At 65.3% G+C, this 15,758-nt stretch overlaps 2 protein-coding genes and 1 pseudogene across 2 annotated transcripts; 2 read left to right on the top strand and 1 right to left on the bottom strand.

Moving 5' to 3' along the window:
• Positions 1-690: 690 nt before the first annotated feature.
• On the top strand, positions 691-7,850 carry FRMD8 (FERM domain containing 8; the record flags this gene model as incomplete). The annotated part of the gene is given in 10 exon segments (XM_069883108.1): positions 691-796; positions 1,273-1,331; positions 2,423-2,589; positions 4,483-4,618; positions 4,621-4,669; positions 5,238-5,341; positions 5,687-5,723; positions 5,726-5,892; positions 7,003-7,165; positions 7,610-7,850. Coding segments are annotated over 10 exon segments (1,074 nt in total), but the record flags the coding sequence as incomplete, so codon positions are not given.
• Positions 7,851-8,602: 752 nt separating this feature from the next.
• LOC138735209 (U2 spliceosomal RNA) lies at positions 8,603-8,807 on the bottom strand (annotated as a pseudogene).
• Positions 8,808-9,589: 782 nt separating this feature from the next.
• TAF6L (TATA-box binding protein associated factor 6 like) lies at positions 9,590-15,680 on the top strand. The gene is made up of 10 exons (XM_069883110.1): positions 9,590-9,750; positions 9,835-9,921; positions 10,596-10,746; positions 11,702-11,752; positions 11,831-11,925; positions 12,009-12,083; positions 13,339-13,559; positions 13,663-13,795; positions 14,106-14,234; positions 14,788-15,680. The coding sequence occupies exons 1-10, from the start codon at positions 9,604-9,606 to the stop codon at positions 15,544-15,546; spliced, it is 1,848 nt and encodes a 615-aa protein (XP_069739211.1). The 5' UTR covers positions 9,590-9,603; the 3' UTR covers positions 15,547-15,680.
• Positions 15,681-15,758: the final 78 nt, after the last annotated feature.

Genomic DNA, 15,758 nt, shown 5'->3' on the forward strand with positions numbered 1-15,758 from the left:
GGTGGAGTCATGGGGCGGGGTCACTGACGAGTTGCCCCCCCAGACCCCAATAACCCCCCCCATTTACCCCCCAGACCCCATTGACCCCCCTATTTGCCCCCCCCAGACCCCATTGACCCCCCTATTTGCCCCCCCCAGACCCCATTGACCCCCCTATTTGCCCCCCCCCAGACCCCATTGACCCCCCTCATTTGACCCCCAAAGCCCCTATTTGCCCCCCAGACCCCATTGACCCCCCTATTTGCCCCCCCAGACCCCATTGACCCCCCTCATTTGACCCCCAAGCCCCTATTTGCCCCCCCAGACCCCATTGACCCCCCCTATTTGCCCCCCCAGACCCCATTGACCCCCCTCATTTGACCCCCTAAGCCCCTATTTGCCCCCCAGACCCCATTGACCCCCCTCATTTGACCCCCCAAGCCCCTATTTGCCCCCCAGACCCCACTGACCCCCCTATTTGCCCCCCCAGACCCCATTGACCCCCCTCATTTGACCCCCAACCCCCCTATTTGCCCCCCCAGACCCCATGAACACCCATTTGCCCCCCAAAATCCCCCATTTACCCCCCCAAAGCCCCTATTTGCCCCCCCTTATTTACCCCAGACCCCAATACCCCCCCTATTTGCCCCCCTATAACCCCATTAACCCCCCCCGTCCCCATCTCCCCCCCGTCCCCCCCCTTTTTGCCCCCCAGAGGTGCAGCTGCAGCCGCGTCACCGCCCGCTGCGCCTGGCCCGGCAGTGGCCGGAGCTGCTGCTGCGCTTCAGCTGCGCCGACCCCGCCGACATCACCCATGGTGAGGGGCCCCCCGACCCCCCCGGGACCCCCCCCGCACCCCAGGATCCCCCCAGACCCCCCCGGGATCCCCCCTGCACCCCAGGATCCCCCCAGGGACCCCCTCAACACCCCCAGAACCCCCCGGGACACCCCTAGGATCCCCTCAGGACACCCCTAGGATCCCCCCAGACCCCCCTGGGACCCCCCCCAGGACCCCTAGACTACGCCGGGACCTCCAGACCCCTGTGGGACCCCCCATAGGACCCCTGGGATCCCCCAGGACCCCCCCAGGACAGCCAGACTCCCCCCAGACCCCAACATCCCTGACCCCCGAGCCCCCCAGAGCTTCCCAGACCCCCCAGGACCCCCCCAGGACCCCCAGGCCCCCCCAAGGCATCACTGCCCCCCCGACCAGGGAGTCCCTGGAACCTCCTTGACCCCCCTCCTGACCCCCAAGTTGCCCCCTGACCCCCGTGTCCTTCTCTGCCCCCCCAGAGGAGCCGTGTCTGCAGCTGCGCCGGAGCGTGTTCTTCCCCAAGAGCGAGGAGCTGGAGGTGAGGGGGGCTATGGGGTGCTATGAGGGGTTATGGGTCACTATGGGGGGGTTATGGGTCACTATAGGGGGTTATGGGGCGCTATGGGGGGTTATGGGTGCTTTGGGGGGGTTGTAGGGCGCTATGGGGGGGTTATGGGGCGCTATGGGGGGGTTATGGGGCGCTATGGGGGGGTTATGGGGTGCTTTGGGGGGGTTGTAGGGCGCTATGGGGGGGTTATGGGTCACTATGGGGGGTTATGGGGTGCTAGGGGGGGTTATGGGGTGCTGGGGGGGGTTATGGGTCACTATAGGGGGTTATGGGTCACTATAGGGGGTTATGGGGCGCTATGGGGGGGTTATGGGGCGCTATGGGGGGGTTATGGGGCACTATGGGGGGGTTATGGGGTGGTTATGGGGCGCTATGGGGGGGTTATGGGGTGCTATGGGGGGGTTATGGGCGCTGTGGGGGGGTTATGGGGCGGTATAGGGGGTTATGGGGCGCTATGGGGGGGTTATGGGGCGCTATGGGGGGGTTATGGGTCACTATGGGGGGGTTATGGGGTGCTATGGGGTGCTATGGGGGGGCTGTAGGGTGCTGTGGGGTGCTATGGGGCGCTATGGGGGTGCTATGGGGGCGCTGTGGGGCGCTATGGGGGTGCTATGGGGTGCTGTGGGGGGCTGTGGGGTGCTATGGGGTGCTATGGGGCCCTATGGGGTGCTGTGGGGTGCTATGGGGGTGCTATGGGGTGCTGTGGGGCGCTATGGGGGCGCTATGGGGCACTGTGGGGTGCTGTGGGGTGCTATGGGGGTGCTGTGGGGTGCTGTGGGGTGCTATGGGTGCTATGGGGGCCCTATGGGGTGCTGTGGGGTGCTATGGGGTGCTATGGGGCCCTATGGGGCCCTATGGGGTGCTATGGGGCCCTATGGGGTGCTATGGGGCCCTATGGGGTGCTGTGGGGTGCTGTGGGGGTGCTATGGGGGTGCTATGGGTTGCTGTGGGGTGCTATGGGGGTGCTGTGGGGCCCTATGGGGGTGCTGTGGGGTGCCGTGGGGTGCTGTGGGGTGCTGTGGGGTGCTGTGGGGCGCCCCACGGTGTCTGTGCCCCCCCAGGTGTCGGAGGAGCCGCTGCTGCAGCTGCTGTGGGAGGACGCGCGGGCGCTGGTGGTCGCCGGCCGCTGCCCCGCGGCGCCTGCCGAGGCCCTGGAGCTCGGGGCCCTCGCCCTGCGCCTGCGCCTCGGCCCCTTCTGCCCCACGGAGCACACGGCGCGGGGCCTGCGGTGCGGGACCCACACCCCGACCCACAGCGACCCCCGGGACCCACAGCGACCCCCGGGACCCACACCCCGACCCATAGGGACCCACAGGACCCACACCCCGACCCCCAGGATCCATTCCCTGACCCACAGGATCCATTCGCTGACCCATAGCGACCCCCAGGATCCATTCGCTGACCCATAGTGACCCACAGGATCCATTCGCTGACCCATAGTGACCCCCAGGATCCATTCCCTGACCCATAGTGACCCACAGGATCCATTCCCTGACCCATAGTGACCCCAGGAGCCATTCCCTGACCCCCAGGATCCATTCCCTGACCCACAGCGACCCCCAGGATCCATTCCCTGACCCCCAGGATCCATTCCCTGACCCCTAGTGACCCACAGGATCCATTCCCTGACCCCCAGGAGCCATTCCCTGACCCACAGCGACCCACAGGATCCATTCCCTGACCCACAGGATCCATTCCCTGACCCACAGCGACCCCCGGGATCCATTCCCTGACCCATAGCGACCCCCAGGAGCCCTTCGCTGACCCCCAGGATCCATTCACTGACCCCTAAGATCCATTCCCTGACCCATAGCGACCCGCAGGATCCATTCCCTGACCCCCGGGATCCATTCCCTGACCCCCAGGATCCATTCCCTGACCCATAGTGACCCACAGGATCCATTCCCTGACCCCAGGAGCCATTCCTGACCCACAGCGACCACAGGATCCATTCCCTGACCCACAGGATCCATTCCCTGACCCACAGCGACCCCGGGAGCCATTCCCTGACCCCCAGGATCCATTCCCTGACCCACAGCGACCCCCAGGATCCATTCCCTGACCCATAGCGACCCCCGGGAGCCATTCCCTGACCCCCAGGATCCATTCCCTGACCCACAGCGACCCCCAGGATCCATTCCCTGACCCATAGCGACCCCCAGGAGCCCTTCGCTGACCCCCAGGATCCATTCCCTGACCCATAGTGACCCACAGGATCCATTCCTGACCCATAGCGACCCGCAGGATCCATTCCCTGACCCCTGGGATCCATTCCCTGACCCCCAGGATCCATTCGCTGACCCATAGCGACCCCCAGGAGCCATTCCCTGACCCCCAGGAGCCATTCTCTGACCCATAGTGACCCACAGGATCCATTCGCTGACCCATAGCGACCCCCAGGATCCATTCCCTGACCCACAGGATCCATTCCCTGACCCATAGTGACCCCCAGGATCCATTCCCTGACCCCCAGGATCCATTCCCTGACCCATAGCGACCCCCAGGATCCATTCCCTGACCCACAGCGACCCACAGGATCCATTCCCTGACCCCCAGGAGCCATTCCCTGACCCCCAGGATCCATTCCCTGACCCCTAGTGGCCCACAGGATCCATTCCCTGACCCCCAGGAGCCATTCCCTGACCCACAGCGACCCACAGGATCCATTCCCTGACCCCCAGGATCCATTCCCTGACCCATAGCGACCCCCGGGATCCATTCCCTGACCCATAGCGACCCCCAGGAGCCCTTCGCTGACCCCCAGGATCCATTCCCTGACCCCAGGAGCCATTCCCTGACCCACAGCGACCCACAGGACCCACTCCCTGACCCCCAGGATCCATTCCTGACCCACAGGACCCACTCCCTGACCCACACCTCAAGCCTTGCTCCCCCCACCATTTCCCCCAACACCCTGTGCCCCCTCCAGCTCCCCCGACCCTCTCACCCCCAATTGCCCCCACTAACTGCCCCCTCACTGCCCCCCTCACCCCTAAATGCCTCTGTCACCCCCAAATGCCCCCTCTCACTCCCCAACTGCCCCCTCAACCCCCTCACTGCCCCCCTCACCCCCCAGCTGCCCCCCTCACCCCCCTAACTGCCCCCCCCCCCCCCCCCGCAGGCGGCTGGTTCCGGAGGTGCTGCCGCGGCCCCCCCCCCGCCGCTGGGGGGCGCTGCTGTTCGGGCCCCGCTCGCCGCCCCCCGAGGAGCAGCTGCTGGGAGCCTTCGCCCGAGCCCCCGCCCCGACACCCCCGGCCCCCGGCTCGCCCGCCAGTACCTGCGGCTCTGCCACGCGCTGCCCGCTACGGGTGAGGGGAACGGACCCCCCCAGGGACCCCCAACCCCCCAGGGAGCCCCCCATGGGCACAGGGACCCCCCCCAGGGAACCTCGAAATCCCCCAGGGACCCCTGTGGGTACAGGGACCCCCCAACCCCCCCTCAAGGAGCCCCTATGGGGACAGGACCCCCCCCCCAGAGACCCCCCCCCCCCACTGTGATCACAGGGACCCCCTCCAGACCCATAGGCACCCCGAAATGCCCCCTCCATGGGCACAGGGACCCCCTCTATGGAGCCCTCCATGGGGACAGGGACCCCCCCCAGGAACCCCCAAACCCTCCAAGGGACCCCTATGAGACCCATAGAGACCCCCAAACCCCCACCAGGGACCCCCAAATGCCCCCCCCATAGGGGCAGGGACCCCCATAGGACACCCCCTAGACCCCCCTGGGTTCCCCCCCCAAGTTCCTGCCCTCTCAAACCCCCTGCAGTCACCCCAGAGCCCCCAGGTGCCCCAGGGAGGGGGTTCTGCCCCCCCCAGGTGCCTCCCCTGACCCACGTTTCTCCCCCCCCCCCCCCCCAGCTGCGCCTTCTTCCAGGGGCCATCGAGCGGCCGGGGGGGCTGCTGGGCCGGGGGGGGCTGCGCCCCGTGAGCGTCGCCGTGGGGCTGGAGGGGGTCACCATCATCGACCCCCGAGAGAGGGTAAGAGGGACGCCGGGGGGCTATGGGGCAGGATCGGGCTCATTGGGGGGGCTGTGGGGCAGGAGCAGACCCACTGGGGGGGCTATGGGGCAGGATCGGGCTCATTGGGGGGGCTATGGGGCAGGATCAGACCCACTGGGGGGGTTGGGGGGGCTATGGGCAGGATCAGACCCACTGGGGGGGCTATGGGGCAGGATCAGGCCCATTGGGGGGGCTATGGGGCAGGATCAGCCCCACTGGGGGGGCTGTAGGGCTTGGGGGCGGGGTTGTAGGGAGCTGTGGGGCAGCCGTGGGGCAGAGGGAGGTGCTGTGGGGCGGCCGTGGGGCTGACCCCCGTCCCCCCAGCAAGTGCTGCTGTCGCTGACCTACGCCGAGCTGTGCTGGAGCTGGTGGGCGCCGTGGGGCAGGAGGACGGCGCCGCCGTGGGGCAGGAGGAGGAGGACGGCGCCGCCGTGGGGCAGGAGGAGGAGCCCCCCCAGCTCTGGTTGGAGTTCGACGGCGACCACGACGGGGCCCCCGTCAGCCGCCTGCTGCGCATCTTCTCCCCCCAGGTGGGGCCCGCGGCGCGACCCACGGCGAGGGGGGGGTAGTTGTGGGTCACCGGGGGGCGGTTGTGGGTCACTGCGGGCCCCCTACGCGCCTCTGCGTGTCCCTATAGGTCTCTGTGAATCCCTATGGTTTGCTCTATGGGCTCTGTGGGTTGTTCTGTGGGTCGCTCTATGGGTCTATAGGTCCCTATGGGTCCCCGTGGGTTGCTCTGTGGGTCACTATAAGTCCCTATGGGTTGCTCTGTGGGGCTGTATGGGTCCTGTAGGTCCCTATGGGTCACTGTGGGTCCTTAGGGGTTGCTCTCTACGGGCTCTCTGTGGGTCCTGTGGGTTGCTCTATGGGTCCCTATAGGTTCCTATGGGTCGCTGTGAGTCTCTGTGGGCTCTATGGGTCCTTATGGGTTGCTCTATGGGCTCTGTGGGTTGCTCTATGGGTCCCTATAGGTCCCCATGGGTTGCTCTATGGGTCCCTATGGGTCACTGTGGGTCGGGTCACTGTGGGTCCCAATGGGTTGCTTTATGGGTCCCCCTGGGCTGCACTATGGGTCCTTATGGGTCACTATGGGTCCCTATGGGCTCTATGGGTCCCCGTGGGTTGCACTATGGGTCCTTATGGGTCACTGTGGGTCCCCATGGGTTGCTCTATGGGTCCCTATGGGCTCTATGGGTCTTTATGGATTGTTCTATGGGTCCCTATGGGCTCTATGTGTCCCTATCGGCTCTATGGGGCTCTGTGGGTCCCCGTGGGTTGCTCTATGTGTCCCTATGGGCTCTATAGGGCTCTGTGGGTCCCCATGGGTTGCTCTGTGGGGCTCTATGGGTTGCTCTATGGGTCCCTATGGGCTCTATGGGTCCCCGTGGGTTGCTCTATGGGTCCCTATGGGCTCTATAGGGCTCTGTGGGTCCCCATGGGTTGCTCTATGGGGCTCTATGGATTGCTCTGTGGGTCCCTATGGGCTCTATGGGTCCCCATGGGTTGCTCTATGGGTCCCTATGGGCTCTATGGGTCCCCGTGGGTTGCTCTATGGGTCCCTATGGGCTCTATGGGGCTCTGTGGGTCCCTATGGGTCCCTATGGGTCCCTGGGGGGCGCTGAGCCCGGCCCCGCCTGCAGGCGGCGCTCATGAGCGCCCTCATCGAGTGCTGCATCGACCTGGCCCCGCCCACCGCGCCCGAGGCCCCGCCCACCGGAGCCGAGGCTCCTCCCTCCGCCGGCGCCCCCTGGCGGCGGCGGCGAAAGCTGCAGCGCCTCCCGACCCTCGACTTCGTGCGGGAGGGTAAGGGGGGGGGGTTATTGGGGTCCAGGGGGGTCCCAGCGGTCAGGGGGGGCATGGGGGGGGGCACTTGGGGTCCGGGGGGGTGCAGGGTGGGGGGACTTGGGGTCCAGGGGGGTCCCAGAGGTGGGGGGGGGCATGGAGGGGGCACTTGAGGTCCAGAGGGGGGTGCAGGGGGGTCCCAGGTTGTGGGGGGACACTTGGGGGGGGGACACTTAGGGTCCAGGGGGGTCTCAGAGCATTGCGGGGGCACTTGGGGTCCGGGGTGGGGACACAGGGGGGTCCCAGGAGGAGAGGGGGGCATTGGGGGGGTCACGGGGGGGCAGTCTGGGTGAGGGGGGCGCTGAGGGGGACCCCGGGGTGGGACACACACACACACTTGGGGTCCAGGGGGGGCCGTGGGGGGGTCCCAGGCGAGCGCTGACCCCCCCATTCCCCCCACCCCAGGGCAGGAGCTGCGGCGCGTGAAGCCCCCCCGGCGCTCAGCATCCTTCTTCGGGAGGGGGGGAGCGGTGGGGCTGGAGCAGGGCTGAGCCCCCCCCTGCACCCACTGGGAGCCCCCCCCTCCCCCTGAACCCTCTGGAACTCCTCTGGAATGGGCTGGGACCCCCCCAGCACAAACTGGAACCTCCCAGACATCAACTGGGAGCACTGGGAGCCCCCCCAATAAAGCCTCTGTGGACACGGACGCCCCTGCTGTGCGTTTGGGGCCAATTCCAGGGATTTTGGGGCTGGGGGAGAAGAGCCCAGCTCCCTCCTCTCCACAACCTCCTCTCAGGGAGTTGCAGAGAGCAACGAGGTCTCCCCTCAGCCTCCTCTTCTCCAGGATAAACCCCCCCAGGGCCCTCAGGCTTGTTCTCCAGCCCCTTCCCCAGCTTCGTTGCTCTTCTCTGGACTCGCTCCAGAGCCTCAACATCCTTCTTGTGGGGAGGGGCCCACAACTGAACACAGGATTTGAGGTTGGGTCTCACCAGAGGGAGAAGAACCTCCCTGGCCCTGCTGGCCACGCCGGCTCTGCTCCAAGCCCGGATGCCCTTGGCCTCCTTGGCCCCCTGGGCCCCTGCTGGCTCCTGTTCAACCAACCCCCCCAGGTCCTTCTCCTCCAGGCCCTTTCCAGCCAAACTTCTCCTAGGCTGGAGCTGCCCAGGGTTGTTGTGCCCCAAGGGCAGGACGCGGCGTTTGGCCTCGTTAACCCTCATCCCGTTGGTCTCAGCCCAGCGGTCCAGCCTGTTCAGATCCCTTTGGAGGCTCGAAAAGAGCCGTTTTCTCCTCTTTTCAGAGGCGCGGGGGGGGCGCGGAGGGATATTGGGGAGCGCTGCGGCCCCAGCGACCGAGCTCCGAGCCTCCAGCGCTAAACTTACTCCAGACCCAAAGCACAACAGGAGAAGAAGTCCCGCAGAAGCGCATTTATTCTGTTTTTAACCACAAATAGTCCCCCTGAGGGGGTGCACCGTGCCCGGAAGCACTGCAATACCGGGACGATGCGCGGAGCGGAGGCAGCAAGCTCCGAATCCAACTCCCACGACCAAAAATCCGTTTAATATAAAGTCCTCTCATCGAGGACGTATCAGATATTAAACTGATAAGAACAGATACTACACTTGATCTTAGCCAAAAGGCCTTAGCCAAAAGGCCGAGAAGCGATGCCAGATACTTCCGCCCGCACGGGCCCCACCGCTCTCCACTCACTCTAAAGTCACGGCGACCACCACCCCGCGCTCCCAGCGATCCTTGCGCGCGTTCAGAGGGTCTCATTTGCGTATCCCCGCCCGCTGTTTACGCGCGCTCTTCCCCGCCTCATTTCCTTAGCCCCGCCACTGATTCCACGCTCCCAGTGTCCCTTGCGCGCGGCCTCATTCGCATAGCTCCGCCCACTCTCCCCTCTCTCCCTGCGTCCTTTGCGCGGGCCTAATTTGCATAGCCCCGCCCCTCTCACCCATCGTCCCTTGCGCAGCAGCTCTATTTGTATATCCCCGCCTACTCGCCCCCATAGTCATTTGCGCTTAGCTGCATTTGCATAGCCCCTCCTGTTCGCCCCCATAATCCTTTGCGCGCTTTCATTTGCATAGCCCCGCCTTCTGACCCCCATAGTCCTTTGCGCGCAGTCTCATCTGCATAGCCCCGCCCACTCTCCCCATAGTCCTTTGCGCACGTATGTATTTGCATAGCCCTGCCTACTCGCCCCATAGTTCTTTGTGTGCAGACGTATTTGCATAGCCCCTCCCCTCTCTCCCATCGTCCTCTGCGCAGCAGTCTTATTTGCATAGCCCCGCCTAGTCGCACCACAGTCCTTTGCGCGCGGACTCGTTTGCATATCCCCGCCGACTCCCCCATAATCCTTTGCGCGCAGTCTCATTTGCATAGCCCCGCCTATTCTCCCCCATAGTCCCTTGCGCGCGGCCTCATTTGCCTAGCCCCGCCCCTCCCCGTATCCCTCCGCCATGGCGGAGCGCGAGGAGCGGCGCTTCGTGGAGCTGCCGCGGGACTCGGTGCGGCTGATGGCGGAGAGCGCGGGGCTGGAGCTCAGCGAGGAGGTGGCGGCGCTGCTGGCCGAGGACGTGTGCTACCGGCTGCGGGAGGCCACGCAGGTACCGGGGAGGGGGAAGGGGAAGGGGGGAAGGGGAAGGGGAAGGGCCCGGGCCCGGGGCTGCAGCCGTGCCCGCCCCCCCCAGAACAGCTCCCAGTTCCTCAAGCACACGCGGAGGCGCAAACTGACCGTGGAGGATTTCAACAGGGCCCTGCGCTGGAGTAACGTGGAGGTGAGGGGGCCGGGGGCGCTGGGAACGCTGGGCTGGGGGCGCTGGGGGGGGCTGGGAGAACTGGGGGGGACTGGGGGGACTGGGAGCACTGGCCTAGGGAGACTGGGGAAACTGGACTGTGGAGACTGGGAGCACTGGGGGAAACTGGGAGCACTGGGGGGACTGGGAACGGGGGACTGGGAGCCCTGGACTGGGGGGACTGGGAGCACTGGGGAGACTGGAAGCACTGGGGGGACTGGGAGCACTGGGGGAACTGGGGGGACTGGGAGTACTGGGGGGACTGGGAGTACTGGCCTAGGGAGACTGGGAACACTGGACTGTGGAGACTGGGAGCACTGGTGGAAATGGGAGCACTGGGGGGACTGGGAGCACTGGCCTAGGGAGACTGGGAACATTGGACTGTGGAGACTGGGAGCACTGGGGGGACTGGGAACACTGGACTAGGGAGACTGGGAGCCCTGGTTGGGGGGGAACTGGGAGCCTTGGTGGGGGGGGGACTGGGAGCCCTGGGAGGGGGAACTGGGAGCCCTGGTTGGGGGGGGGCACTGGGACCCCTCGTTGGGGGGGGGCACTGGGACCCCTGGGGGGGGGAACTGGGAGCCCTGGGGGGGGAACTGGGAGCCCTGGGGGGGGCACTGGGACCCCTGTTTTTTCCCAGCGGCGTTTTCCCGCAGGCCGTGTGCGGGTGGGGGTCGCAGGACGCGCTGCCGTTCCGAGCCCTCAAGGAGGGGGAGCTCTACTTCCAGGAGGATCGGGAGGTCAACCTGGTGGAGCTGGCGCTGGCCACCAACATCCCCAAGGGCTGCGCCGAGACCACCGTGCGGGGTGAGGGGCCCCGGCCCAGCGCCCGCTGCCCCCGAGCCCCTTCCTGCTTCATCCCGGTGTCCCGATCCACCTGATCCCATTCCTGCTTCATCCCGGTGTCCCGATCCACCTGATCCCATTCCTGCTTCATCCCAGCGCCACGTTCCCACCTGATTCCAGCATCTCAGTGTCTCATTCCCACCTGATCCCAGTCCCACCTGATCCCTGCATCCCATTCCCACCTTATCCCAACATTTCAGTGTCCTATTCCCACCTGATCCCAGCATCTCAGCATCTCATTCCCACCTGATCCTATTCCCACCTGATCCCAGCATCTCAGTGTCTCATTCCTACCTGATCCCAGTCCCACCTGATCCCCGCATCCCACTCCCACCTTATTCCAACATCTCAGCATCGTTTTTCCACCTTATCCCAGCATCTCAGGGTCTCATTCCCACCTGATCCCCTTCACACCTTATCCCAACATCTCAGTGTCTCGTTCCCACCTGATCCCAGTCCCACCTTATCCCAACATTTCAGTGTCCCATTCCCACTTCATCCCAGCATCTCAGCATCTCATTCCCACCCGATCCTATTTCCACCTGATACCAGCATCTGTGTCTCATTCCCACCTGATCCCAGTCACACTTGATCCCCGCATCCCATTCCCACCTTATTCCAACATCTCAGCGTCCTATTCCCACCTTACCCCAGCATCTCAGTGTCTCACTCCCACCTTATCCCATTCCCACCTTATCCCAGCATCTCAGCATCTCATTCCCACCTGATCCCTGCATCCCATTCCCACCTGATCCCAACATCTCAGTGTCTCATTCCCACCCGATCCCATTCCCACCTGATCCCAGTATCCGTGTCCCACCCCCTCCTGCTCCCAGCTGCCCCGTTCCCATCCCGTCTCCCCGTTCCCACCTGGCTCCGGGGGGCTGAGCCGCTCCACCCCGTTCTCTCCTTGCAGTCCACGTCTCCTACCTGGATGGCAAAGGCAACCTGGAGCCGCAGGGATCCGGTGAGGAACGCCGCGGGGTTGGGAGGGGACCCTCACCCTTCTCCGGGGCTGGAACGTGACGTTCCCGACGTTCCGCAGTGCCGAGTGCCGTCTCCACGCTGTCGGACGAGCTCCTCAAGTACTACCAGCACGTCACGCGCGCGGTGCTGGGCGACGACCTGCACCTCATGAAGGTGGGAACTGGGGGGACCGGGAGCACTGGGGAGGGACGCGGCCCCCTCTCCGCGTCCCCAGGGCTGGAATTCCGCGCCCTTAGGTGGCCCTGCAGGATCTCCAAACCAATTCCAAGATCGCGGCGCTCCTGCCCTATTTCGTCTACGTGGTCAGCGGGGTGAGCAGAGCGATGGGATGGTGGGATCCACTGGGATTGGGATGGGTGGGATCCCATGGGATGGTGGGATCCGTTGGGATTGGGATGGTGGGACCCCACGGGATGGTGGGATCTGCTGGGATTGGGAGGGCTGGGATCCCATGGGATGGTGGGATCCGCTGGGATTGGGAGGGCTGGGATCCCATGGGATGGTGGGATCCGCTGGGATTGGGAGGGCTGGGATCCCATGGGATGGTGGGATCCACTGGGATTGGGAGGGCTGGGATCCCATGGGATGGTGGGATCTGCTGGGATTGGGATGGGTGGGATCCCATGGGATGGTGGGATCCGCTGGGATTGGGAGGGCTGGGATCCCATGGGATGGTGGGATCCGCTGGGACTGGGAGGACTGGGATCCCACGGGATGGTGGGATCCACTGGGATTGGAATGGTGGGACCCCACAGGATGGTGGGATCTGCTGGGATTGGGAGGGCTGGGATCCTATGGGATGGTTGAGATCCATTAGCATCGGGATGGATGGGATCCTATGGGATGGTGGGATCCCATGGGATGAGTGGGATCCACTGGGATTGGGAGGGTGGGGATCCCATGGGATGGTTGAGATCTATTAGGATTGGGATGGGTGGGATCCCATGGGATGGTGGGATCCACTGGGATTGGGAGGAGTGGGATCCCATGGGATGGTTGAGATCCATTAGGATTGGGATGGGTGGGATCCTACGGGATGGTGGGATCCACTGGCATTGGGATGGGTGGGATCCCATGGGATGGTGGGATCCACTGGGATTGGGAGGGCTGGGATCCCATGGGATGGTTGAGATCCATTAGGATTGGGAGGAGTGGGATCCCATGGGATGAGTAGGATCCACTGGGATTGAGAGGGCTGGGATCCACGGGGATGGTGGGATCCATTAGGATTGGGAGGGGTGGGGGCCTATGGGATGGTTGAGATCCATTAGGATCGGGAGGGCTGGGATCCTATGGGATGGTGGGATCCCATGGGATGAGTGGGATCCACTGGGATTGGGAGGGCTGGGATCCCATGGGATGGGTGGGATCCAGCAGGATTGGGATGGGTGGGATCCATCAGAGAGACCAGAGGCGATGGGATGGTTGGGATTTGGTGGGATCCGGTGGGGTGGGGGAGCTCCAGCGGGACGAGCAGGAGGAATGGGAGGAGTGGGATCCCCCTCGGATCCCTCTGCGCATCCTCCGGCTCTCGCGCCCGTCCCAGCTGCGTTTCCTCTCCCCCAGGTGAAATCCGTGAGCCACGACCTGGAGCAGCTCAACCGGCTGCTCCACATCGCGCGGAGCCTGATCCAGAACCCGTTCCTGTGCCTGGGCTCCTACGTCCGCAGCCTCATCGCCAGCGTCATGTACTGCGCCCTGGAGCCGCTGGCCGCCTCCATCAACCCCCTCAACGACCACTGGACGCTGCGGGATTACGCCGCCATGCTCCTCAGCCGCATCTTCTGGTGGGACGGGGACCTTTCCCGGGGAGGGCGACGCTCCCAGCGGGGAAAAATCGGGGTGGGAAACAGATTTTTTTGGAGCATCCGCCTCGTTTTATTCCCCCAGGACCCACGGCGACCTGGTGAGCGGCCTCTACCACCAGATCCTGCTCTCGCTCCAGAAGGTCCTGGCCGATCCCGTGCGGCCGCTCTGTTCCCACTACGGAGCCGTCGTGGGGCTGCACGCGCTGGGGTGGAAGGTGAGGATCCCGTGGGATCGCACCGTCCCAATCCCATCGAATCCCACCTTTCCCATCACCTCCACTCGCTTCAGCGGATCCCACCCGTCCCAATCCCACCCATCCCGTCATCTCTGCTCCCTCTGGTGGATCCCACCATCCCAATCCCATCAAATCCCATCTTTCCCATCATCTCTGCTCTCTCTGGTGGATCCCATCCCATCAAATCCCACCCATCCCATTGTCTCTGGTCCCTTGGATCCCACCCCTCCCGTCTCCCTCCCTCGCTCCAGCGGATCCCGCTGTCCGTGTGTCCGTCCCTTCTCTCCAGGCGGTGGAACAAGTTCTCTACCCCCACCTCCCCACCTACTGGGCCAACCTGCAGGCGGTCTTGGACGATTATTCCGTCTCCAACGCTCAGGTCAAGGCTGACGGACACAAGGTCTACGGAGCCATCCTGGTGAGCAGCTCCGGCCTTCTGAGGGGCTGGGATGGATCCGGGGATCAGGCTGGGATGGATCTGTGGGCTGGAAGGATCTCCAGAGGGATCAGGAGATGGGGTCGTCCCCCTGGACGCGTCCGGGACTCGGTTTTGGGCTCCAAGGAGGATGTTGAGGGGCATCTGGAGGGAATGGAGCTGGGGAAGGGGCTGAGGGATCTGGAGAGGGTTTGGTCTGGAGAGGAGGAGGCCTCGTTGCTCTCCACAACCACCTGAGAGGTTGGAGGAAGGTGGGTTCTGGGCTCTTCTCCCAAGGAACAAACAATGGGATGAGCAGAAATGGCTCCAGTGGTGCCAGGAAAGCTCTAGGTGGGATGTTGGGAATATTCCCTCGTGGAAAGAGGTGTGAAGCTCTGGAGGAGGTGGTGGAGTCTCCATCTCTGGAGAAGTTCTAAAGACGAGGTGCTCGGGGATGGTTGAGTGGTGAAGGGATCCAGCTGGACGCGTCTCCGAGGTCTTTTCCGCGCGCGGCTGAGGCTCCGCGCCGTCCCCATCGCCGCCGTCGCCGTTCCAGGTGGCGGTTGAGCGGCTGCTGAAGATGAAGGCTCAGCAAGCGCCCGTCCCGCCGTGCGGCGCCGTCCCCCGGCCCGAGGCCTCCCCGCGGCACAGCCCCCGGCAGGATTCCCCGTCGGAAGCGGGATTCGGCCTCGGCCGCCCTCTGCTCCAGCTGGGAGGCGGCGGCGGCGCCTCCTCCGCTCCGGCTCCCGCCGTCCTCTCCCTCCACGAGATGTACGCCGAGCTCTACGACTTCTTTGGGGACAGCTTGGCCTCCCGCTTCGGCACGGGCTCTGCGCCAGCCTCGCCGCCGCCGCCTCCCGGCACGCCGGAGGGAGCCCGCAAGGAGCCGGCGGCCTTCGGCGGCGAGGGGGCGGCCAGGAAGATGCCGCAGCTGACGGCCAACGCCACCGTGAGCCCCCGCGGCGAGGAGAGTCCCCGCGGCGAGGTCCCCGCCGGCCGCCCCGCGCTCCATCGCCCGGCCAGCCTGGCTCGGCCCCGCGGGGCCCCCCGGCAGCCCGGTCACCGTCCCGGGCCCCGCGACGTCTTCCAGAAGTGCCGCTTCACGCCGCGCGGCGTCCCCCGCTTCAGCTTCGTCATCGCCGGGCGCCAGGCCGGGCGGCGCTGCCAGGGGCGCCTCTTCCAGACCAGCTTCCCGCAGCACCACGGCCCCGGCCACGTCTCCCGCTACGCGCAGAAGTTACCCATGATCGGCCGCACCGGCCGGCCCGCCCGGCGCTGGCCGCGGGCCGAGTACTCGCTGCTGCTCCTCCTCTGAGCGCCTCGCGCCGCGGCTCCTCCGCGCCGACCTCCGAGAGCCGGCTGGTATCGGCTCCCGGCGGGATGGGGAGCTGTAGGCGGGATCCGTGGTTAATAAACGCTCGGAGAGGAGGTGGTGGGAGTTGCAGGAGATGAGGGAGGAGGAAGGGATGGATGGAGAAGAGATGGATGGATGGAGAAGAGATGGATGGATGGAGAAGAGGGGGAGGG

Source organism: Phaenicophaeus curvirostris, unplaced genomic scaffold (genome assembly GCF_032191515.1).
Source record: "Phaenicophaeus curvirostris isolate KB17595 unplaced genomic scaffold, BPBGC_Pcur_1.0 scaffold_571, whole genome shotgun sequence".
Lineage (NCBI taxonomy): Eukaryota > Metazoa > Chordata > Aves > Cuculiformes > Cuculidae > Phaenicophaeus > Phaenicophaeus curvirostris.